Here is a 21,127-nt window from a genome sequence, read left to right on the forward strand (position 1 = left end):
GGTTGCTTTGGAGATACTTGTCTACTGAATGGTGAAGGTGGCTGGTGACACATAATACCTGCTGGCTGGGAACACTGCTGAATTAGCATTCTTTCATTTAAAAAAGATATTCAGCTGACTTTTGGAAGAATATACCATGTGGATGCAAGTTCCTGGAATAATCTTTTTGATATTCCTATACCATGTATGCTTGAAAATTATGTGACCTGAATTGTGTATGAAAGGCTTCGGATGCAACAAAAACAATACATTGTTGATGAATATGTGCGTAAAGTTCTCATTTCCAAAAAAAAATACCATTGGTTAATATAGTTCTCGACAAGATTATTGAATAATCTTATTATGAATTTCAGGTTGTTTGTAGAGATATTAAAGCAGGTAACGGACATTGATGAAATCCAGTTTGTTGAGGATGGAAGCTGGGCACCAATAAAAGGCAATAAACACACGCACACTATCAACAACACACCAGCCAAACCTACAGCTTCCTGCTCTTGTAAGTTCCTTTTACTCTACAATAATGAAACATTATAATTTGAGGGGAAGATTAATTAGAATTAAAGGTTAGTCTACCATTTTGAGATATATGTCCAGCAGGTTGTAAACCTATTTTCTCAGAAGACACCAGGTCAGGATCCGAGGTTACAAAACTGAAAAATTTGGAGACCAATTGAAACATCAGATTGGTTGCTTTGCATCTGATAGGTTACTTCGGAGCACAATATGGAGATTCTCAGACTAGCGTTCTAACTGAGTTTATCATAACCGGGGAATGTGACTTGTAAGGAAGCAGACTGAAGGGCGACTCAGCAAGCTTCAAGTTTTTGTTACAGTTGATGTTAGATAAACTAAATAATAAATTGAAACTGAAACCATGTTACTTAGAAATATTTTATGTTCACCAAGTGGCCCTATCCAGAACTTCACACGATCATGGTCTTAAACTGTGAAGTATTTAAGAAGTCTCAATTTGAAATGTTTGGAGATCCTGTAAAACAGAGGCCTCCATACTATTTTGTTATAAGTGATCAAACTGGACATTAGGAGGGGAACATCAGTTTCACCATCTCTCAAGCATTCATTACTGCACATCTTTGTCTTCCTTTTTGCATGATGTGATTGTAATAGTGTATATAAACCTTGCATTTTCTCTTCATAAACATTTTCAGTGAATGATTTTCCTACAAGCTTATGCTTTTCCATTGAATATCTTGAATTTCTAATTAGAAGAATGTTCATGTTTGAGGCATCGCATTTAAATGTCACAGATTTAATATATTGTTAATATACTGTAACTGGCACTGTTTGATATGGCTTCAGATATGTCCTATACAACATTCAGGTCATTCCTTACAGTACCGTTGTATACCTGGCAATAAGTGTACTGTTACAGCTCAGCATTTTCAGAATAAGTTTTGTCTGGTTTTCTTGGGCAGTAAAAATATACAGAGTTCAAGAAATTTCAGTTAATATTCTGCTTAAAACTACATCTTACTCCTGCTTTAGTTTTTGATGTGAGGAATAAGTGTGGAATTACATCTAGTGAATTTCAAAAAGAGATAATATTTGGAGGTATACAATACTTCCTTTTACAGAAAGTGATTAAATTGTTGATGAACACATTCTAGCCATCTCTGTCATTAATCTTTAGTTCTGTTGGAAAAAGTATTCTCACTATCTAAGCTTTAGCCTGCTGGCAGCAATTGATTCTGCCTTTGCGACCAGTGCAGACAAAGATCAGCCTGTACATCCGTGTAGGCTGATCATGGTCTGCACTGTTTGCTATTCAGTCACTAAATTTTCAGTGAACACCCCTTCAAATAATAAATGGTACTGCCCAAATTGAAAGATGGACCAGTCCATTTTTAACCAGGTTTTCGTAGAAAACCAGTTATTAGAATGGGGTATGTTGTCGGCCGGGCGGGCGTCAGACTTGGTTTCCGCACAATAACTTTTGTTTGGAACAAGCTATAGACACCAAACTTGTTCTGTAGATAGATGATAAGGAGATGAAGGCTGGGATTGCATTTGGGTCAAGGTCAAGGTCGCTGTTGCTAAAAATAGAAAAATTGGTTTCCGCACGGTAACTTTAGTTTGCATTGATGTATTGAAATTAAACTTGGCATATAGGTAGCTTATAGAAAAATTAAGGTATGGATTGTATATGGGGTCATTGGGGTCAAGTTCAAGGTCAGGATAACTTATTTAATCTTCACACTTAGAAAATTTCACAGTAGCGCAGTGGTCTAGAGCATTTGGTCAAAAGCTACTTTTTAGTCAGTGAGACGGAAGGGCGTCGGTTCAAATCCTACTGAGATCAAAAAAAAAAATTTTCTTCTTTTTTTTTAGCTCACCTGTCACGAAGTGACAAGGTGAGCTATTGTGACCGCTTGATGTCCGTCGTGCGTAGTGCGTAGTGCATCGTCCGTCAACAATTTCTAAACAAATCTTCTTCTTGAAAACCACTGGGCAGAATTACACCAAACTTCACAGGAATGATCCTTGGGTGGCCCCCTCGCAAAATTTTTTCAGAGAATTGAATTCCATGCAGAACTCTGGTTGCCATCAAATTATCCCCCTAGGGTCAAATATGGTCCCGCCCCGGGGGTCCCAAGTTTTACATAGACTTATACAGGAAAAAAAGTTTAAAAATCTTCTTGTTTGAAACCACAACACTTGGACTTTGATATTTAGTTTGTAGCATTGTCTTATGGTCCTCAACCAAAATTGTTCAAATTGTACCCCTTGGGTGAAAAGAGGCCCTGCCCTGGGGGTCCCAAGTTTTATATAGACTTGTATAGGAAAAAGCTTTAAAAATCTTCTTGTCTGAAACCATACGACCTAGGCTTTTGATATTTGGTATGATGCATTGTCTAGTAGTCTTCTACCAAAATTTTTCAAATTATGCCCCTGGGGTTAAAAGAGGCCCTGCCCTGGGGTCACTTAGTTATTATGTGAGTTATATAGGAAAAATACTTAAAAAATCATCTGATCCTATTTCCAAGACTGTTTAATTACAGTTACCTGATGACCCCAAGTAATATGATGTCACTTGACTGTGACCTTGACCTACTGACCTACTTTCTTGTTTTTTAAGATACAGCTTGAAATTTTGATGACATACACAGTTTTGCCACAAATCGTAAAACTGAATTTCATTGACCATGAATGTGACCTACTGACTTTCTTCATATTTTATCATCAGTTTGACATTTGAAACATGTAGCTCATATTACTCAGGTGAGCGATCCAGGGTCATCATGACCCTCTTGTTTAAAGTACCTGTTGGCATTATGCAATTGAAAACCTGGTTTTCGTGGAATTTCCACATTTCTTGTAGAAATTTAGCAGGGTAAAGGCTAAGCTTTTTTCACAATTCTTCTAATATCATCTCGATCACAAGCTTTCATGATCTGTTATATGATATAGTGTTTGAGTGTAGTACATGTATTGTTGTGTCATATTGTTAGTAATACCCATCTTCCCAATTTTCCAGCTTCTAAAGAGAAAACAGTGAATTTATGTGGAGGTAATCATTCTTTCTAAGTTCTGTGCACTTTTCTTGCATACCTGCTCAAAAATAAAAATTCATCTCTGGCAAAACGCGAACTAGGATTTTCATTCTTTAAGACAAAGTTGTTAAGGTAGTGGAGCTATGCAATAATATATCATTGTAGGATTTTACATTTGGAGAATTTGTATCAAAGGAAATTGCCAACCAATACCTTAATTAAACTTAAATATCACTGTTAGGGGAAACTATGGTAGTACGAGAATGAAGGGTTTTTTGGAAATTGCCAAGATGTTTGGCTACATATAAGAATAAGTAAGGAGGAGTTTTTTTGTTTGTTTAGACCTTAAAAAGTAAAAATCTTCCTACAAAATGTTTACTTAATATAGTCATCAGACGAAGTTCAGGTCAGGTATGCAAGAACTGTAGATCCCTTCCTTGAGTAGAGAAATTTGATTTTACAGAATTAATCTAAGACTGCTAACTCTCAGACTCTCATTTAATACCATTCAACATCATGGAATGTTAGCATTAAGTGAGTGTAATTAAGGTTAGAAAGGCACTTTATATTCCGAGTTTGATATTGTCATTTGCTTACATTTTAGTTCATCACAGATCTGCCTATTTGTACACTGCTATGACTGTATATAATTTTTTACAAGGTCATTTGAAACTTCAATCATTTTAAACATCAAATTTCACCCTGTTTCATTTGCTGCCGGAATATGCATAGATTTAAGCATAGATTTTACGATTTCTTTGATATTGTATAGTATTAAATCTAGTGAATAAATATAATAAGTTCACCCCGAATCTGTAATTAAATTGTTTATATATATCCTGATAGCCTTTACCTAACTTCTGTTGTTGTTTTTAGATACCGAGGACTCTCCAACAGTATCACCAACCAAGAAGCCTAAGATGGAGGTGATAGATCTAACGTTAAGTGACTCGGAAGATGAAGTGGAACCTGTGCGACCACAGTCAAGTCATGAGATTAGTTCAGGGTGTGTTTCTCCACCAGTTATTAGTATTGATTCACCAGCGGGACCGTTATCAATATCATCTATATCGTCATTTGATAATGTTTCATCTTCACAGTCGCATTCTTCATACTCACCTCATTTGTCATCGTCGCCATCATCATCATCATCATCATCAAACAGTACAATAGGTTACAATTATCCGGGACCATCGGGGTCAAGGTCTCCCCCTCTTCGATCACCTACCTCTTCTCCACGATCGCACCTCTCTCCCCGATCTCCATATAAATCTCCTCTGAGGTCGCCTCAGTCCCCAATTGCTAGTCCTCACCCAATGTCGCCCTTGGCTACACCAACCAGTCCATATTTGCCTCCTTTTCCCAGCATGCCACCTTCTATGTCTATTCCAAATGTATATATGTCACCTCAAATGTCTACACCAATGCCTGGATTACCAATGGGTGAGGACAGAGAGATTGAAGAGTTCTTACAGGGTCTATATAGTGAATACAGATGATGTTCTCAGGGACTTTATATCGTCTTGGTTTGGATTGGCAGTCATGGCCGAGTATCTGGTCACGTACATGGTCTGTGTATGTAAAAGCTTTAAAAGCATACATGGTTACCAGTAGGTCATGTAAGAAATAGTTGGCAGACAAAGCAGGGATCTAAAGTAGGCCAGAGACATGTATAAAGATAATCCTATTTCTTTTGCTCTCATTACACTCTCATCTACTTGGGGGTCAGGCAGTTCTTTTATAATAAATGTGTTGATATACTTTTTCCAAAGAAGTAAAATGAAACTGGCTTGAAATTTATGAAGACTTAACAAATCCGATATAAAACATTGAGTTGAATCTTAAAATTAATTTTCTGTTTGTCAGATTCAGCAATAGTATCATTTGCCTCATCTGTCTCATTAATCATTGTAATCATAGTCTTCATATAGTTCTGTTTGTTTTCACTACAGCTAACTGTATTAGGTTGGTAGAGACACACTAAACAATCTTTATGTGACTTTCTGATTGCCCTTCAACTAAGTAAAATTACTTTACTATTATTTTGGACATTTTGTTAAGGATCAATTTTCCATTCTTTGTTCGAGAAGTTACTTGTGTGAAGAATAATTTCCCCTTCAATAAATTAGAAGTATAAAATGTTGTAAAAACAAATTTAAGCAAAAAATTACAGAAAAAAATGTCTTCTTTTTTTATCTGCTTATGTTTTTTTTTAGCATTAAACATGCAGCTTTGCAAAATCACAGGTTAGTTGAAGCCTATTCTTAGAAAAACTGCCATTGTTTTTCATTTATTGTATCCTGAACAGACTGTGATAAAATTGTATCATAAAAGTAATAAAAACTGTGAAATGATACTGTGAAGAATGATTCACTCTGGGTGAAAAAGTAGTTACCTACAGCACAAACAAGCCTCACACTGTCTCACAGGGTTGCCACTTACCTTGTTAAGTCAGTGAAAAATGATTTTTTTTTTCAAGGTCAGTGAATTGTCAGGGAAATCTTGATAATGGTCAGTGAAAAATGAAATTTTAGAAAAGTCTGGGGGAAAATGAAATTCTGGGTCGAAGTTTAAAATGTTCAGTGTCTGTGGCAGTCTTCAAGCAGTACTTATAAGTATTTCCAAACACATCTTGGTGTAATTGTGTATAAACATAATTTAAATGTGTTTGAATCAATTTCGTTTTTATGTTAACTTTGGAATTTTGAATACTGTATATATTTTTGGTATTTGTTAATGAAAGTTTGTTATATCTGAAACAAAATGAATATAAAAGGGTGGATTGGATGGCTGTAGGGGAGGAGGAGGCTGAAAAAATGATGGTATTGGTCAGTGAAAAGTATGGTTTAGTCAGGGAAATTCGTTTTCTTTTAAAGTAAGTGGCAACCCTGTCTCATTTTGAAGTTAAATTAAAGTTACTTCCTTAAAGGAATTAAAAAGTTGTATATATTGTTATATTGATATCAATATGTGATACACAAGGATAATTAACAAAGGCTTGTAGGTATAAAAGAATCAGACTCACTCTTCTATATCTTTGGTATTTTCATAAGAAATAGAGGTATTTGATAGGATGATTGTATTCTTCAGTGGAAGAAAATAGTAAATATGTACAGTTATACATACTAGTCATTATGAATGAACTATGCTGTATTATGATGCTCTGTTTTACTTAGTAAGAGAAATTGAGCCGCACCATGAGAAAACCAACATAGTGCATTTGCGACCAGCATGGATCCAGACCAGCATGCCCATCCTGCTGTTCGCTTTCAAAGCCTATTGCAGTTAGAAAAACCGTTAGCGAACAGCATGGATCCTGACTAGACTGCGCAAATGCGCAGGCTGGTCTGGATCCATGCTGGTCGCAAATGTACTATGTTGGTTTTCTCATGGTGCGGCTCAATTATTCTGATACAGGTCTTGTTAACATTATTAGCCCACCATCATCAGATGGTGGGCTATTCAAATCACTCTGCGTCCGTGGTCCGACGTCCTTCCGTCCGTCCGTCCTTCCGTTAACAATTTCTCGTTATCGCATCTCTTCAGAAACTACCAGGGGGATTTTGACCAAACCTTGTCAGAATGATGTATTGGTACTCTAGTTATGTCCCCCTGAAAATCAGACTGGTTCAACAATTTTTTAGTGAGTTATGGCCCTTTGTTTATTTCCATAATTTACATAGATTTATATAGGGAAAAACTTTGAAAATCTTCTTGTCCAAAACCACAGAGCCTAGGGCTTTGATATTTGGTATGAAGCATCATCTAGTGGTCCTCTACCAAGATGATTCAAATTATTTCCCTGGGGTCTAATATGGCCCCGCCCCGGGGGTCACATGGTTTATATAGACTTATATAGGGAAAAACTTTGAAAAACCTCTTGTTCAAAACCATAGGGCCTAGGGCTTTGATATTTTGTATGTGACATCATCTAGTGGTCTTCTACTAAGATTTTTCAAATTATCCTCCTAGGATCAAATATGGCCCCGCCCCAGGGGTCACATGGTTTACATAGACTTATATAGGGAAAAACTTTGAATATCTTCTTGCCCAAACCACAAAACCTAGGGCTTTGATATTTGTTATGTAGCATCATCTAGTGGTTCTCTACCAAGTTTGTTCAAATTATCCCCCTAGGGTCAAATATGGCCCTGCCCTGGGGGTCACATGGTTCATATAGACTTATATAGGGAAAAGCTTTTAAAATCTTCTTGTCAGTAACCTACAACATTCAAATTTGGACCACATGTATGGTTTTGAGTGGCAAGATGAACCTTGACATGAGTTGACCTTGGTATTGACCTTGTGACCTTCTTTCACATTTCTGTAGCTACAGCCTTCAAATTTGGACCACATGCATAGTTTTGAGCACTGAAAAAAACTTTGACCTTGACATTGACCTAGTGACCTACTTTCACATTTTTGAAGGTACAGGCTTCAAATTTGGACCACATGAATAGTTTTGTGTTCCGAAATGAAATTTGACCTTGATTTTGACCTAGTGACCTACTTTCTTATTTCTCAAGGTACAGCCTTCAAATTTGGACCACATGCATAGTTTTGTGTACTGTAACAAACTTTGACCTTTACATTGACCTAGTGACCTACTTTCACATTTTGAAGGAACAGGCTTCAGATTTGGACCACATGCATAGTTCTGTGTTCCGAAATAAAATTTGACCTTGATTTTGACCTAGTGACCTACTTTCACATTTCTCGAGCTACAGCCTTCAAATTTGGACCACTTGCATAGTTTTGTGTATCGAAATGAACTTTGACCTTAAGATTGACCTAGTGACCTACTTCCACATTTCTGTAGCTTTAAATTCAGACCACATGCATAGGATTGTGTACCGAAACAAACTTTGACATTGACCTAGTGACCTACTTTCACATTTCTCAAGCTACAGCCTTCAAATTTGGACCACTTGCATAGTTTTTTGTACCAAAATAAACTGTGACCTTAAGATTGACCTAGTGACCTACTTTCAAATTTCTCAAACTACAGCCTTCAAACTTGATGCACATGCATAGTTTTGTGTACAAAGAACTTTGTCCTTGAAATTGATCTAGTGACCTACTTTCACATTTCTCAAGCTACAGCTTTCGAATTTGGACCACGTGTTGTGTACGGAAATGAAATTTGACCTTGAGCTAGTCAGTAAGTCTTGAAATTTAGGAACATTCAAAAATGGCACATAGGTGGGCGCCAAGATCACTCTGTGATCTCTTGTTTTTATGTGTATAAGTCCATGTCCACTCAGAGGGAGAAAACATAAGTATACTGTCGCTTATTTAAACAGAAATAATTAGAAGAAGTGATATTTTCTTTCAGTTTTTCACTTGTGAAGTTTGCAGCAATTCATTTGAAGTAAATAAGTATTGGTTCACATTCCTATATATATATAGTCTGAATTGAAACTTTAGACTGTTCATGAATTGCCCAACAATCAAAAATCCAGACTTAACATTTAATTACATATGCTTGCTGAAGCAGTGCTAAAATATCTTGATTTGTTTCTGGAGTATTTTGACTACAGTAGGATTTTAGGAAATGCAAGCAAAAATAGAAAAATTGGCATTGTTTAAAGTTTCTGGTTTTCATCTTTATTTCTGACTTGGAACAATTGAGGATTTCGTTTTGATTTTTAACTAGCTATTTGCTAAGATAGAAGTTTTTGCTTTCAAATCTTAATCATTTGGACAAGAGATGATTGCAGTACAAAAATTGGTCAACAATGGGCAACCCTGTGAACTTTGATCACTGAAGTGTTTGCTTCAGATGAAGTAACCAATGTGTTGTCCTCTGAAAGTCGGTCACTAGAGTGTGTTTTTTTCTCCAATAACACACTCTGAAATTTGACTGAAATGCTCAACCCTTTGCAATTTTCCATTAAGTTGCCTTCTTAAAATTTGATCACCGAAGTTGTTTGTGTCTTTAGAAGTAAGGTAATTTTTCTTGAACTTTTAACATGTATTTGCTTATTTTAGCTATACAGAGACACTAATTGTGAATTGGGAAAACACTAAGTGCTTCTTGCAATCTAATTTTATTGGGCATAGGAACTCGGACTATATGTAGGGGAAACATTTCATGTTTAAGTTATTATCATTCATTGTTACCTTGATGCAATAATGAATTATCTATGATATTTGTATACTGTTGCATCAAAGTGGCTCGTGTAAGTGCTTCTTGTGCTCTTGTATAATTCTTTTTTATCCATTTTATGATCATAATTTTGTTCCTGTCTTGGTTTTAAATGGTTGAAATAATTCAATTTTGAATTTAATAGTAATCTTGTGTTAAGAACTGTACATTATTGAAAACTAAGATTTATTGGTTAGTGATATTGTTAAAATATTACACTTGATTCCAAAGAAGTTTTTAGTTTTATACGAGTAAGAGTAAAGACATTTGTTTTCTGAATTTTTATTTCATTCTGGTAAGACGAGATTTTTAACAAGTTTGGAGTGAAGTTGATATTTTATTCCGTGGTTGATTTGAAAAGAATATTTTGGTGTAAATATATTATGTTGTTAGTTTTTATTGTATTTTTAAATGTATTGTTGACTACAATTCTGTGGTTGCACAACTGCATCTGTGATTTTAAATATATTAAGTAAAAATAAAACAGATTACTGTACTGTAGATAATTCATCACTAAGCTCTCTATATGCTTCAGTACTGGAGTTTAATTCTGCAGAATGTAATTCTACATTTGAACTGAATGATTGATTGAAGTGATGCCAAACAATTGATGGAAGTTATATCAACCAATTAGTTTAATACCTTAATCATTAGAATATTGCAGTAATACACTGACGAGATATGAAAACGCAACAAACATATGCCTGAATATATTTTTTACTACAAAAAGTATCACCTTGAAATGTTCAACACATACACATCTCAGTGCTCTATACCCATTGTGTTAGAATTTAATCAGCACAACAGACCGTAAAAGTAACACAGTGGGTATAGAGTATCAAGATATAGATATGTTGAACATTTCAAGGTGATGCTTTTTGTAGTAAAAAATATATTCAGGCTTATGTTTGTTGCATTTTCATATCTCGTCAGTGTAGGTTGATGTCACCAGTAATATGGCTTTATATTGTCTAGCAGGACATTCCCGAAAAAATGTTTGATTTTGGTGAAGTCTTGCAAAACCCACCGTAAATTACTGAGGGTTGATAAAACTGCTTGTTAGTGGAAAAATATTTCAGTTTTTTTTTCTTTCGTTTTGTTTGCTTTAATATTTTATATAGACCGTTTTTTATATACATTATTCATGGACAGTATGTTAGAGGATGAAAAAAAAAAGATGTACCAGAATTTAATAACCATTAAATGATCAGTGAACTGGTGAACATTTTTGGAAATAAACTTTGCATTTTTGTCCTGAGAAATGCAATTTCATTTCGCTAGAAGTATCTGACACAGTAGACTGTAGAATTGCTTTATTTAGAAAGAAAACTTTTCATCCAACCTCTTTTCATTTTGTCGTCAACCATGTTCCTACTAAAACTAACTTTTACTTCAGAATATCAATCCCTTAACATAATTTAAGAAATTGATTTTGATGTTTTCTATTGATGTTAATTTGAAATACATATGTGTATTACTATTGTTTTAAAGCAGCCAACAGAAATGTACATATGAATTCAAGTGTGCTAAATAATATGATTTGAAAAGTATGTATTAAGATAAAAAGTTCCATGTTATGTTGATAATTACAGCCTGTTATAACAGTCTGTTTTAATGATTATTAAATAATTAAAATTACAATATGACTTGATTATTTTTAAGAAGTCATTTTGTGATTGGCAAGAGATATATTGATACAGTAAATTTATGTATTTATAGAAATTCTCAGCAAAAAAAATTTTTTTTAAACAATTATACAAGAGCACTGTAGAAGCACTTTTTATAAATTCTGTTGTTTTTCTGTTATATTTGTTGGTTGAACTTCTGAAATGTTTGAACTTGATTGTATATTTATATGTCTTGCCAAACAAATGGATTTCTTGTCCAGTGGCCCTATATTTCTGTCTTTAAGTATGCAGCTTGTGAAGACATTCATTGAATTCTGATATTACAAAGCAGTTGGCATTTAGTTTGCGGAGTGGCCAACTTCTAATCATTTAGCTTTTTAGCTCACCTGTCACGTAGTGACAGGGTGAGCTTTTGTGATCGCCCTCCGTCCGTCGTCCGTCCACAATTTCTTGTCTGCACGATAGTGGTTTCATTTATGATTTTATTTTAACCAAACTTGCACACAACTTGTATCACCATAAGATCTTGGTTCCTTTCTTGAACTGGCCAGATCCCTTTATGGGTTCCAGAGTTATGGCCCCTGAAAAGGCCAAAATTAGCTATTTTGACCTTGTCTGTGCAATAGCAGCTTCATTTGTGATTTGATTTTAACCAAACTTGCACATAACTTGTATCACCACAAGATCTTGATTCTTTTCTTGAACTAGCCAGATTCCATAATGGGTTCCAGAGTTATGGCCCTTGATAGGGCCAGAATTAGCTATTTTGACCTTGTCTGCACAATAGCAGCTTCATTTATGATTTGAATTTAATCAAACTTGCACAGAAACTTGTGTCACCATAAGATCTTGGTTCCTTTCTTGAACTGGCCAGATCCCATAATGGGTTCCAGAGTTATGGCCCCTGAAAGGGCCAAAATTAGCTATTTTGACTTTGTCTGCACAATAGCAGCTTCATTTATGATTTAATTTTAACCAAACTTGCACACAACTTTGTATCACCATAAGATCTCGATTCCTTTTTATACACCCTAAGAGATGTATTATGTTATCGCCTTGGTGTCCGTCTGTCTGTCTGTCTGTTGGTTAGCAATTTCCCTTCTGCTCTGTAACTCTTGAACCCCTTGAAGGATTTCAGAGAAACCTGACACAAATGTTCACCTCATCGAAACGATGTGCAGAGCGCGTGTTTTGGACGGCTCACTTCAAGGTCAAGGTCACACTTAGGGGTCAAAGGTCATATGACTTTGTTTTTGTGTGTATATTGCTCTGCATTTGCGTTGCATTGCAGTGCTCTTGTTTTTATTTGGCAGATCCTTCTTTTGTTCACTTACAATAATTTTTTTTAATTACTTCCCTTTTATGTTACTATAAATAGCTTATTTAGTAACTTTTTTATTATTGGCCGTAGGGAATTCCTGTGGTACAACATGGGTGGTACCTCCAATTTATAAGTGTATTTTGACATATCTGTACCTTTAAGAAAATTTCAGCTATATTTTCTCATGATTCTTTTGATTGATCTTGATTATGATTTTTTGACCTTCTTGTCCTTAAATGCAATGATGACAGGTGAGCGATATAGGGCCATTATGGCCCTCTTGTTGTAAGTTCAAGCTCTGCTTGTCTTATCATGTGAGGAGGCAAGGAGCAATTGGTGGTTGTGGAGTCATTGGATCTACCCTGGTGCACAGGCTCGTGCTGTCTGAGATAATGCCCAGAGGACAGAAGGGCTTTCTTACAGAATTTAAAGCTGGAAAATGGCCAAATAACCTGTCTTGTGCCATTGTGACTTAAAACCCAGCAATCGGACAAACTGAAAGATAAAGTCTGTTGAAATGTTATTTTTATTTTGATGGAGATTGAGAAAATGTTTAACTGTCATAAGTAGTTAATGGAGGAGTAGAAATAGCAAAATATTTCTGTATGACCACCGCCAGAACATTGAAATATTTAAGAATGTGATCTTGCTGAACTGAGGAATAGTGTGTTACTCTAGCTCCAGTCATCACACACACCATACTTATGGCCCTGGGCTTAATAAAAAATATGAATACAGTGAAAGGAGTTGGGGCACCAGTGCCCTATAGACACACATATGGTTTTATTTGCAGCTTAAACTTATTAGATTGTAACATGAATCATTTGTTGCACATTACATGGAATTACGAAAAGGGGGAATTGCATGTATGTGTTTTACAGATTATTATCTCTAAAGATGAAGACCAGGAATCAAATATAGATTGAACTTTGAGATTAATGAATCTATAAGATAAAATCTCTGTAGTAAGCTATTTTCAAAAGCCTAAGTGCACATCAGCATGTAGTCACATGAGAAATACATAACACAAACAGGATGTAGTCACATGAAAAGTTTAGGATGTGGTAAAGCAGGGATGTTTTGGAGACAAAAAAGAAAGTATTGAAACAAATTGTTAACTCGATACTTGAGATATGATAAAAGCATGTCTTCACCTGCATTAAAGCAACTAATTTCAAAGATATTTAGCAAAGATTAGTTATTATAATCTACTTGATACATACATATTTAGTTCAAATTGTAGCATTTAAATTTATCACCATTTCGCCAGCTTCCACGTCACGGAAGTTTTGCATATAAGCAGGTTTCTTGGAATCTACTCTGCTGGTTGCTTTCAAACTCCTCACAAATCTTTTACATCATAACACTTGCAGGCAAGTTGCAACCTAAATTGAGCTTTTATTTTGTCATAAGAATTATGCCCCTTTTTAGCACATCTGAACCGAAGGTTCAGGGTGAGCTACTAGTATAGGGTGGATGGTCAGTCGTCCACATTTTTACTTAAACATCTCCTCTGAAATTACTGGTCAGAATAACACCAAATTTGATTTGTAGCATCCTGGTGAGGTCCTCTATCAAATTTGTTCAAATGGGGGCATTTGGCTCCTTTTAGGGGTGGCTGGAGCTAAAAATAGAAAAACCTTTAAACAACTTCTTCTCATGAACTGCTTGATGGATCTTCATCAAACTTGGTCTGTAGCATCATTATAAGGTCTTTTTTCAAATTTGTTCTGTTGGTGGAACTTGACCCCTTTTAGGGGCAGCTAGAGCTAAAAATAGAAAAACCTTGAAACAACTTCTTCTCATGAACCGCTGGATGGATCTTCATCAAACTTTCTTGAAACCTCATTATATGCTCTTCTCCCAAATTTGTTCAAACGGGGGCACTTGGCCCCTTTTAGGGGCGGCTAGAGCTAAAAACAGAAATACATTTAAACAACTTCTTACCATGCACCACTTGATGGATCTTCATTAAACTTGGTATGTGGCATCATTATTATGGTCCTCTCCCAAGTTTGTTCAAATGGGGGCACTTGATCCCTTTTAGGGGCTGCTAGAGCTCAAAATAGAAATACTTTCAGTCTTTTTTAATATAAGATTTTTGATTCTTTTTTAAATTTGATACTTTGTCACAAGCAAGATCTAATTAGGCCAAAGTCAGCCTCAGGTGAGCGACTGAGGCCCTCTTGGGCCTTTAACCAAAACATTTTGTTTAGCCGTTAAGTGGATTTCTTAGAAAATTCTTTCATGTAACTGAACACTTTCTTACTCAACAATACTTTAGCACCATAAGATGGCCTCACAGAGTAGTTTCCATAACTCTGGTCTACTTTTTGTCAAATTTATACCCCCTTTAATAGAGTTTTTGTATAAGTTTGCAAGTAAGCAAATTTTTCAGAATCTACTTTACCAGATGGTTTCAGACAAAACTTTAGGGTCATGTGTTGAACTCCTGTTATTACTGAATGGACATTACCCAAACTGAAGAAATTGTTCCACTTTAAATACAAGTTTCAGAATGAGATGGTCCATAGTCCATCATCAGCATTTTAAGTGGTCAGAATTACAACTCTGCCTTGCATTTGAGCATTGACCTATCTCAAGTGTGTTTAAATGGTTACGCTCTGCTGCATTTAGGAGATGCCAAGACTAGACATAGAAAGGCCTTCAAGGAATTTCTTGTAAACATTTTGATGGATCTTCCCCCAACTTTGGGTGGAATTGTCCTTTTCCAGATTTGTTTTAACAGGTTTAATTGACTTTCTTTAGGGACTGTCAGTCTTGTAATGTTTGATCAAATGGTGCTGCTTAATGGCACTATGGGCCACCAGAGCTGAAAATAATTTTTAAAAAAAACTTATTCGCATGAGCCATTTAATGGATCTTCACTAAACTGTTCTTTAGCATCCTTTTAAGGTTCTGTCATATTCGATTGCTTTCACTTGGCACATTTCTCAGGTTTATTTGAATTGGTCTGTTTGAATGCTCAAAGACGCCAGAGCTTTAAGCAGTCTATACTCTACGTGGCATCTTTATGCTTCATTGTGTCTGAAAGGGCCGATGGACCGTTATTAAACTTAAACACTGACTGGCCAGAGCTTTAAATAGAAAAACTGTTAAACTACTACTTCTCATGAGCACTTGACCAATATGGCATTGGGTCATATCTGTTTTAAAAACAGCTCTAATTTATGTCAAATATATATTTTATGTCAAACAATAAGAATATTTAGCCTCCGAATGAGCTGCTTTAATGATTGTGGTGGCATATGGTTTTCAACAAAATTGTAATCACATGCATTTGATAATAATGATGTAACACATAAGTGGCTGGTGTTTTATATAATAGCCCTTAATCTTCGCTAATTTTCAAGATTTATGCATAAATAAAGCTTTTTTGATAACGTTTTTCGTAGTGTTTATTTCCATACATACAACTGCAGATAAAATGCTAGTCTAGATTATCGTAACTAAAAGGGGACACTTGACATCTGTGTTTAGTAATTTTGAGAATTGAGAAGCGTATTAATATGCAACTGTCCACCCAAAACATTTTTTCTTTAAAAGCCTTCATTTAGTTACTTTTAAAAATGATTATCCATGGTGTAAAATTTACTTAGAGAAAATATTTTTCTGAGGGGTCAGATCAAGTTGGTTAGTTTCTTGCTTTTCAGTGTACATAATGTATTGAGACCTTGAGTGAGGCACATTTCTAAAATTATTTTCTTAGAGAGTAGATTTTCTTATGTTATATAGCAAGTATTATACAGTCGCAATCAGTTTTCCAGTAAAGGTATTAATTGTTGAATGGTTTGGTGGGCAATAATAAAAATTATTTACGGGTGCATAGTTCTTGACTATTGCCCAAGTATACCATAAAGTGTTTAATATATAAAATGTCACAATAACATATGATCCTACAGCGTTCCTGTCACTGGTTTGATTATGGAAACAAACCTACTAAGCCTTATTTCCAAAGCCAAGAAACCTGAGCATTTACTGTTTAAACTTATTTGCATATTTAAGAAAGACTGACTATTTCAATGTATTTTCAGGTCCTCTACCCCATCGTTGATACTGAATGCACCGGCAGCGGCACCAAGTCCGTCGGCAATCTCGAGTGCACTGCATAATCTTCCACCACTTCCACCATTGACTAGTTATAAGAGTAGTGATAGTGCTGTACGGAGAACAAGCTTTAGTCCGGGACCATCTGATTCTCAAAATAATTCAGGCCTCAATCTTAGTGTGAACTCTAGAAACAGTAGCCCAGTGAAACACGGGGCACCAAGTTTGACCAGTCCAGCTCACAGTTCATTAATAGGCTTATCATCATCATCGTCTTCATCATCATCATCATCGTGGCTAACAGCACTCAGTGGACAAACACAAGGACAGAAAAGACCGCCTCCCGCTCATGCAAACAGTCTGCCCCCAACAAAACGTCCAATGGTGGAAAAAATTGCATCAGATTCGCCATCGTCCTCAAATTCAAATATGTCACCGCTTGTTGGTATGTATGCTAAATCTTATCAGAAGTTTTTTGGGAGCAAGTATTCAGTTTTGTTGTAAAACATGATACCTTTCTGGCTATGTTATAGATCTCGTTCTATCCTTTCTTTTTCAATGTAAACAAGCAGGCAAGAAACTGTTACACAATTGTAGATGAATCTTGCAAATTATTCTAGAAGCTTTGCAGAAAATATGTGAAGATATCATTTTAACATTTTAGCTGTGCCCAGTGCGATGCCAGTTACGCGAAAACAAGCAGCAAGTATGGCTGGAAAAGAGAATCAGTTCTGTTAAAATCAAAGTTTTGCATGCAAGTTAATTTTATCTTGCTGTTGAATATATAATTTACACAATTTTCCCAAAGAGAAAACCTGTTGACAGCTTAAGCATAGTTTTGTTTACTACTAACTATTTTATTGTTTTTTTATATCTAAACATTTTATTCAGTTTAATATTGCACTGAAATTCTAAACAATAACAAATAATTTTGATAATAACATAAGCATATTAAAGCCAGCTATTGAATGAAATGGTAATTTTAGCTCATCTGATTTTTGAAAAAAATCTACGAGGTATGTCATCACTTGATAGTCAGCATTGATTAAAAATTTTGGTTAGGCTCACCTTTTCTCAAAAAATGTAAGAGCTACAGCTTTGAAACTTTGCACACTTGTTTATCATCGATAGGTGACTGTGTAGGCCAAGAACCATAACTCTGATATGCATTTTATCAGAATTATGGTCCTTTTTTACTTAGAAAATTTGAATTTCTTGGTTAAAATTTTTCTTTAGGTCAACCTTATCTCAAAAACTACAAGAGCTACAGCTTTGAAACTTTGCAAACATGTTTATCCTCATTAGGTGACTATGTAGGCCAAGAACCATAACTCTTACATACATTTTGTCAGAATCATGGCCCTTTTTGTACTTAAAATTCTTAACTGTAACTCTTTTCTTTCATATTCTCCAGCACTTGCAGACAAGTGACGCAGTGCTCTTGTTAGTCTGTTTTGTTACAGTTAACACTAATTTTCACATTCATTGTCATTAAGAACAGATTTGTTGAAGTTAGTAAATAATGCTGTAAAAGGGAAACAAACTCTTGAGGTTATATATCAAGTGAGGTAATTCTTGGTTGAAATATTACTATGACCCTTTCTCACCTTTGAAAATTTGGTTAAGTTTTGTACGCAACCATAAAGCTGTTTATAAGGAACATCTACATAATTATATTGGATTAAAACTCAGCACTGAGATGCTGGAGAGGTTTTGTCTTGTATCCAAACACAAGTTTTATGACAGGTGGTCGCGGAAAATTTCTGGTATATACTTAAACAGCCAGTAATGCTTTTTTGAGGAGCTGGCTTTGAGGAAACCCTTGGACTGAATTAACATCTTTAAAAAAAAACATTACTTTGCTAAGAACTGGAAATAATTTTGAAAGTGTCAAAAGGAATCCCTAGATCATTTCTTATATTAAAAATCTGTAGCTTCCATAATGCTGTTCACAAAAGATTAAATTAACTTGAATCATGATGTGGTATTTTGCTTTAATAATCTGTATTAATATTTAATTGTATTAATATTGTGAGATGATTTTTATGTGTTGTTAAACAGCTTAAAAAAGAAATGAGCCGTGCCATGAGAAAACCAACATAGTGGGTTTGCGACCAGCAAGGATCCAGACCAGCCTGCGCATCCGCGCAGGCTGGTCAGGATCCTTGCTGTTCGCTTTTAAAGTCTACTGCAATTAGAAAAACCGTTAGCGAACAGCATGGATCCTGACCAGACTGCGCGGATGCGCAGGCTGGTCTGGAACCATGCTGGTCGCAAACCCACTATGTTGGTTTTCCCATGGCACGGCTCAAATGTTTTCAGTTAAGCATATAAAGTTGAGTATAAAATGATGTTCTAACCGTCATTTCAGATTTGGATCAGTTATGCAGTATACTTGACTCAGACAGGGATAGAAATAGCGAGGAGGTACGTAAATGCCAATGTTCTTGTGATAATTTTTTTTGTGTGTGGGAAAAATGTTCAGCCAGTCTTTGACTCGGCTATCAGGCCATGTTTTAATGCTGCTAGGCAGCGTACACATTTTCTCCCTAATTTTATATTAGAAATGTACCTGGCTAGAAACCAGTGGCTGCACTGGACCAGTATCTTGACAAAATTAATGTTATAATGGTTTCATTTCAATATTGCACATCAATGTAATATTTCATAGTGAAATCTCACCTGTGTCAAAAAAAACAAGATTCCTGGTCACTGGGACATGAAAATGGCATTATGCATGCTCAACATGTTTAATTTACCAAAGTAGCAAGTAGAGTAGATATTACCTGTAACCTTTCTTTTACATTGACATTAATTACTTTTAATTCCACGATATTAATTTCTATAAATATTGCACAGTTGAATTTTATGCTGTAAACAGTTCTATATAGAATTCATGATAAACTTATGTTTATAGTGAGCTGGCTTCTGCTGCTCTAAGAGCTTTAGACAGTCATGTTATCTTTAATATGCATTTCTTAGAAAGATTAAAAGTTAAAGAAATGTAAAAAAATATATAAGTAACCTGTTTTTGTCCAACTACAAATACTTGACCATTGGTTATATGGAAATAATTAGTTCTTTCTATGACCACATTTTAGTCCATCAAAAACATGGAATTGGCTGGATAGTACTAGTTATTTTTTATGCCCCCCTTCGAAGAAGGAGGGGTATATTGTTTTGCAGATATCGGTCGGTCGGTCTGTCGGTCGGTCGGAATGTAGACCAATCCGTTTCCGGATGATAACTCAAGAACGCTTGGGACTAGGATCATGAAAGTTAATAGAGAGGTTGGTCATCACCAGCAGATGACCCCCTATTGATTTTAAGGTCTGTATGTCAAAGGTCAAGGTCACAGTGACCCTGAATAGTAAAACGGTTTCCGGATAATAACTCAAGAACACTTGGGCCTAGGATCATGAAAGTTGATAGGGAGGTTGGTCATGACCAGCAAATGACCCCTATTGATTTTGAGGTCAGTATGTTAAAGGTCAAGGTCATAGTGACCCTGAACAGTTAAACGGTTTCCGGATGATAACTCAAGAACGCTTAGGCCTAGGATCATGAAAGTCAATAGGGAGGTTGGTCATCTCCAGCAGATGACCCCTATTGATTTTAAGGACTGTATGTCAAAGGTCAAGGTCACAGTGACCCTGAATAGTAAAACGGTGTCCAGATGATAACTAAAGAACACTTGGGCCTAGGATCATGAAAGTTGATAGGGAGGTTGGTCATGACCAGCAGATGACCCCTATTGATTTTGAGTTCAGTATGTCAAAGGTCAAGGTCACAGTGACCAGGAACAGTAAAATGGTTTCCGGGCAATAACTCAAGAACGCTTGGGCCTAGTGTCAGGAAAATTGACAGTTAGGTTGGCCTTGACCAGCAGATGACCCCTGTTGATTTTGAGGTTATTAGATCAAAGGTCAAGGTCACATTTGCCAATAATAGTTAAACGGTTTCTGATCTTCTTGTCCAAAACCATAGAGCCTAGGGCTTTGATATTTGGTATGTAGCAAAATCTAGTGGTCCTCTACCAACATTGTTCAGATTATTTCCCTGGGGTCAAATATGGCCCCACCCCCAGGGCTAGACACTAACCATTTTGGGCCACTGGTCCGAAGAGCAGTTTCCACTAAATTTTTAAATGAAACAGTTACTGGTCCTCCAAATATTTCACTGGTCCTTGTTGCTTTTCACTGGCCTCAGACCAGTGGACCAGTGTTAGTGTCGAGCCCTGACCCCAGGGGTCACATGGTTTATACAGACTTATATAGGAAAAAAATTTGAAAAATCTCTTGTCCAAAACCACAGGGCCTAGGGCTTTGATATTTTGTATATGACATCATCTAGTGGTCCTCTACTAAGATTGTTCAAATTATTCCCCTAGGGTCAAATATGGCTCCGCCCTGGAGGTCACATGGTTTACATAGACTTATATAGGGAAAAA

The 21,127-nt window shown here is 35.8% G+C and overlaps 1 protein-coding gene across 17 annotated transcripts in view; it reads left to right on the forward strand.

Annotated features, from left to right (window-relative positions):
- The window catches only part of LOC123565325 (E3 SUMO-protein ligase PIAS2-like), a 67,031-nt gene that overhangs the window by 36,915 nt on the left and 8,989 nt on the right, over positions 1-21,127 (forward strand). For 16 of the 17 annotated variants that reach the window (XM_053550035.1, XM_053550033.1, XM_053550049.1 and 13 more), the window contains 5 exons: positions 354-496; positions 3,497-3,529; positions 4,389-4,518; positions 16,665-17,122; positions 19,049-19,104. In XM_053550035.1, coding sequence (XP_053406010.1) covers positions 354-496; positions 3,497-3,529; positions 4,389-4,518; positions 16,665-17,122; positions 19,049-19,104 — 820 coding nt within the window. The remainder of the gene's footprint in view (positions 1-353; positions 497-3,496; positions 3,530-4,388; positions 4,519-16,664; positions 17,123-19,048; positions 19,105-21,127) is intronic. The other variant, XM_053550044.1, reaches the window with a different exon arrangement.

Source organism: Mercenaria mercenaria, chromosome 8, assembly GCF_021730395.1.
Source record: "Mercenaria mercenaria strain notata chromosome 8, MADL_Memer_1, whole genome shotgun sequence".
Taxonomy (NCBI): domain Eukaryota; kingdom Metazoa; phylum Mollusca; class Bivalvia; order Venerida; family Veneridae; genus Mercenaria; species Mercenaria mercenaria.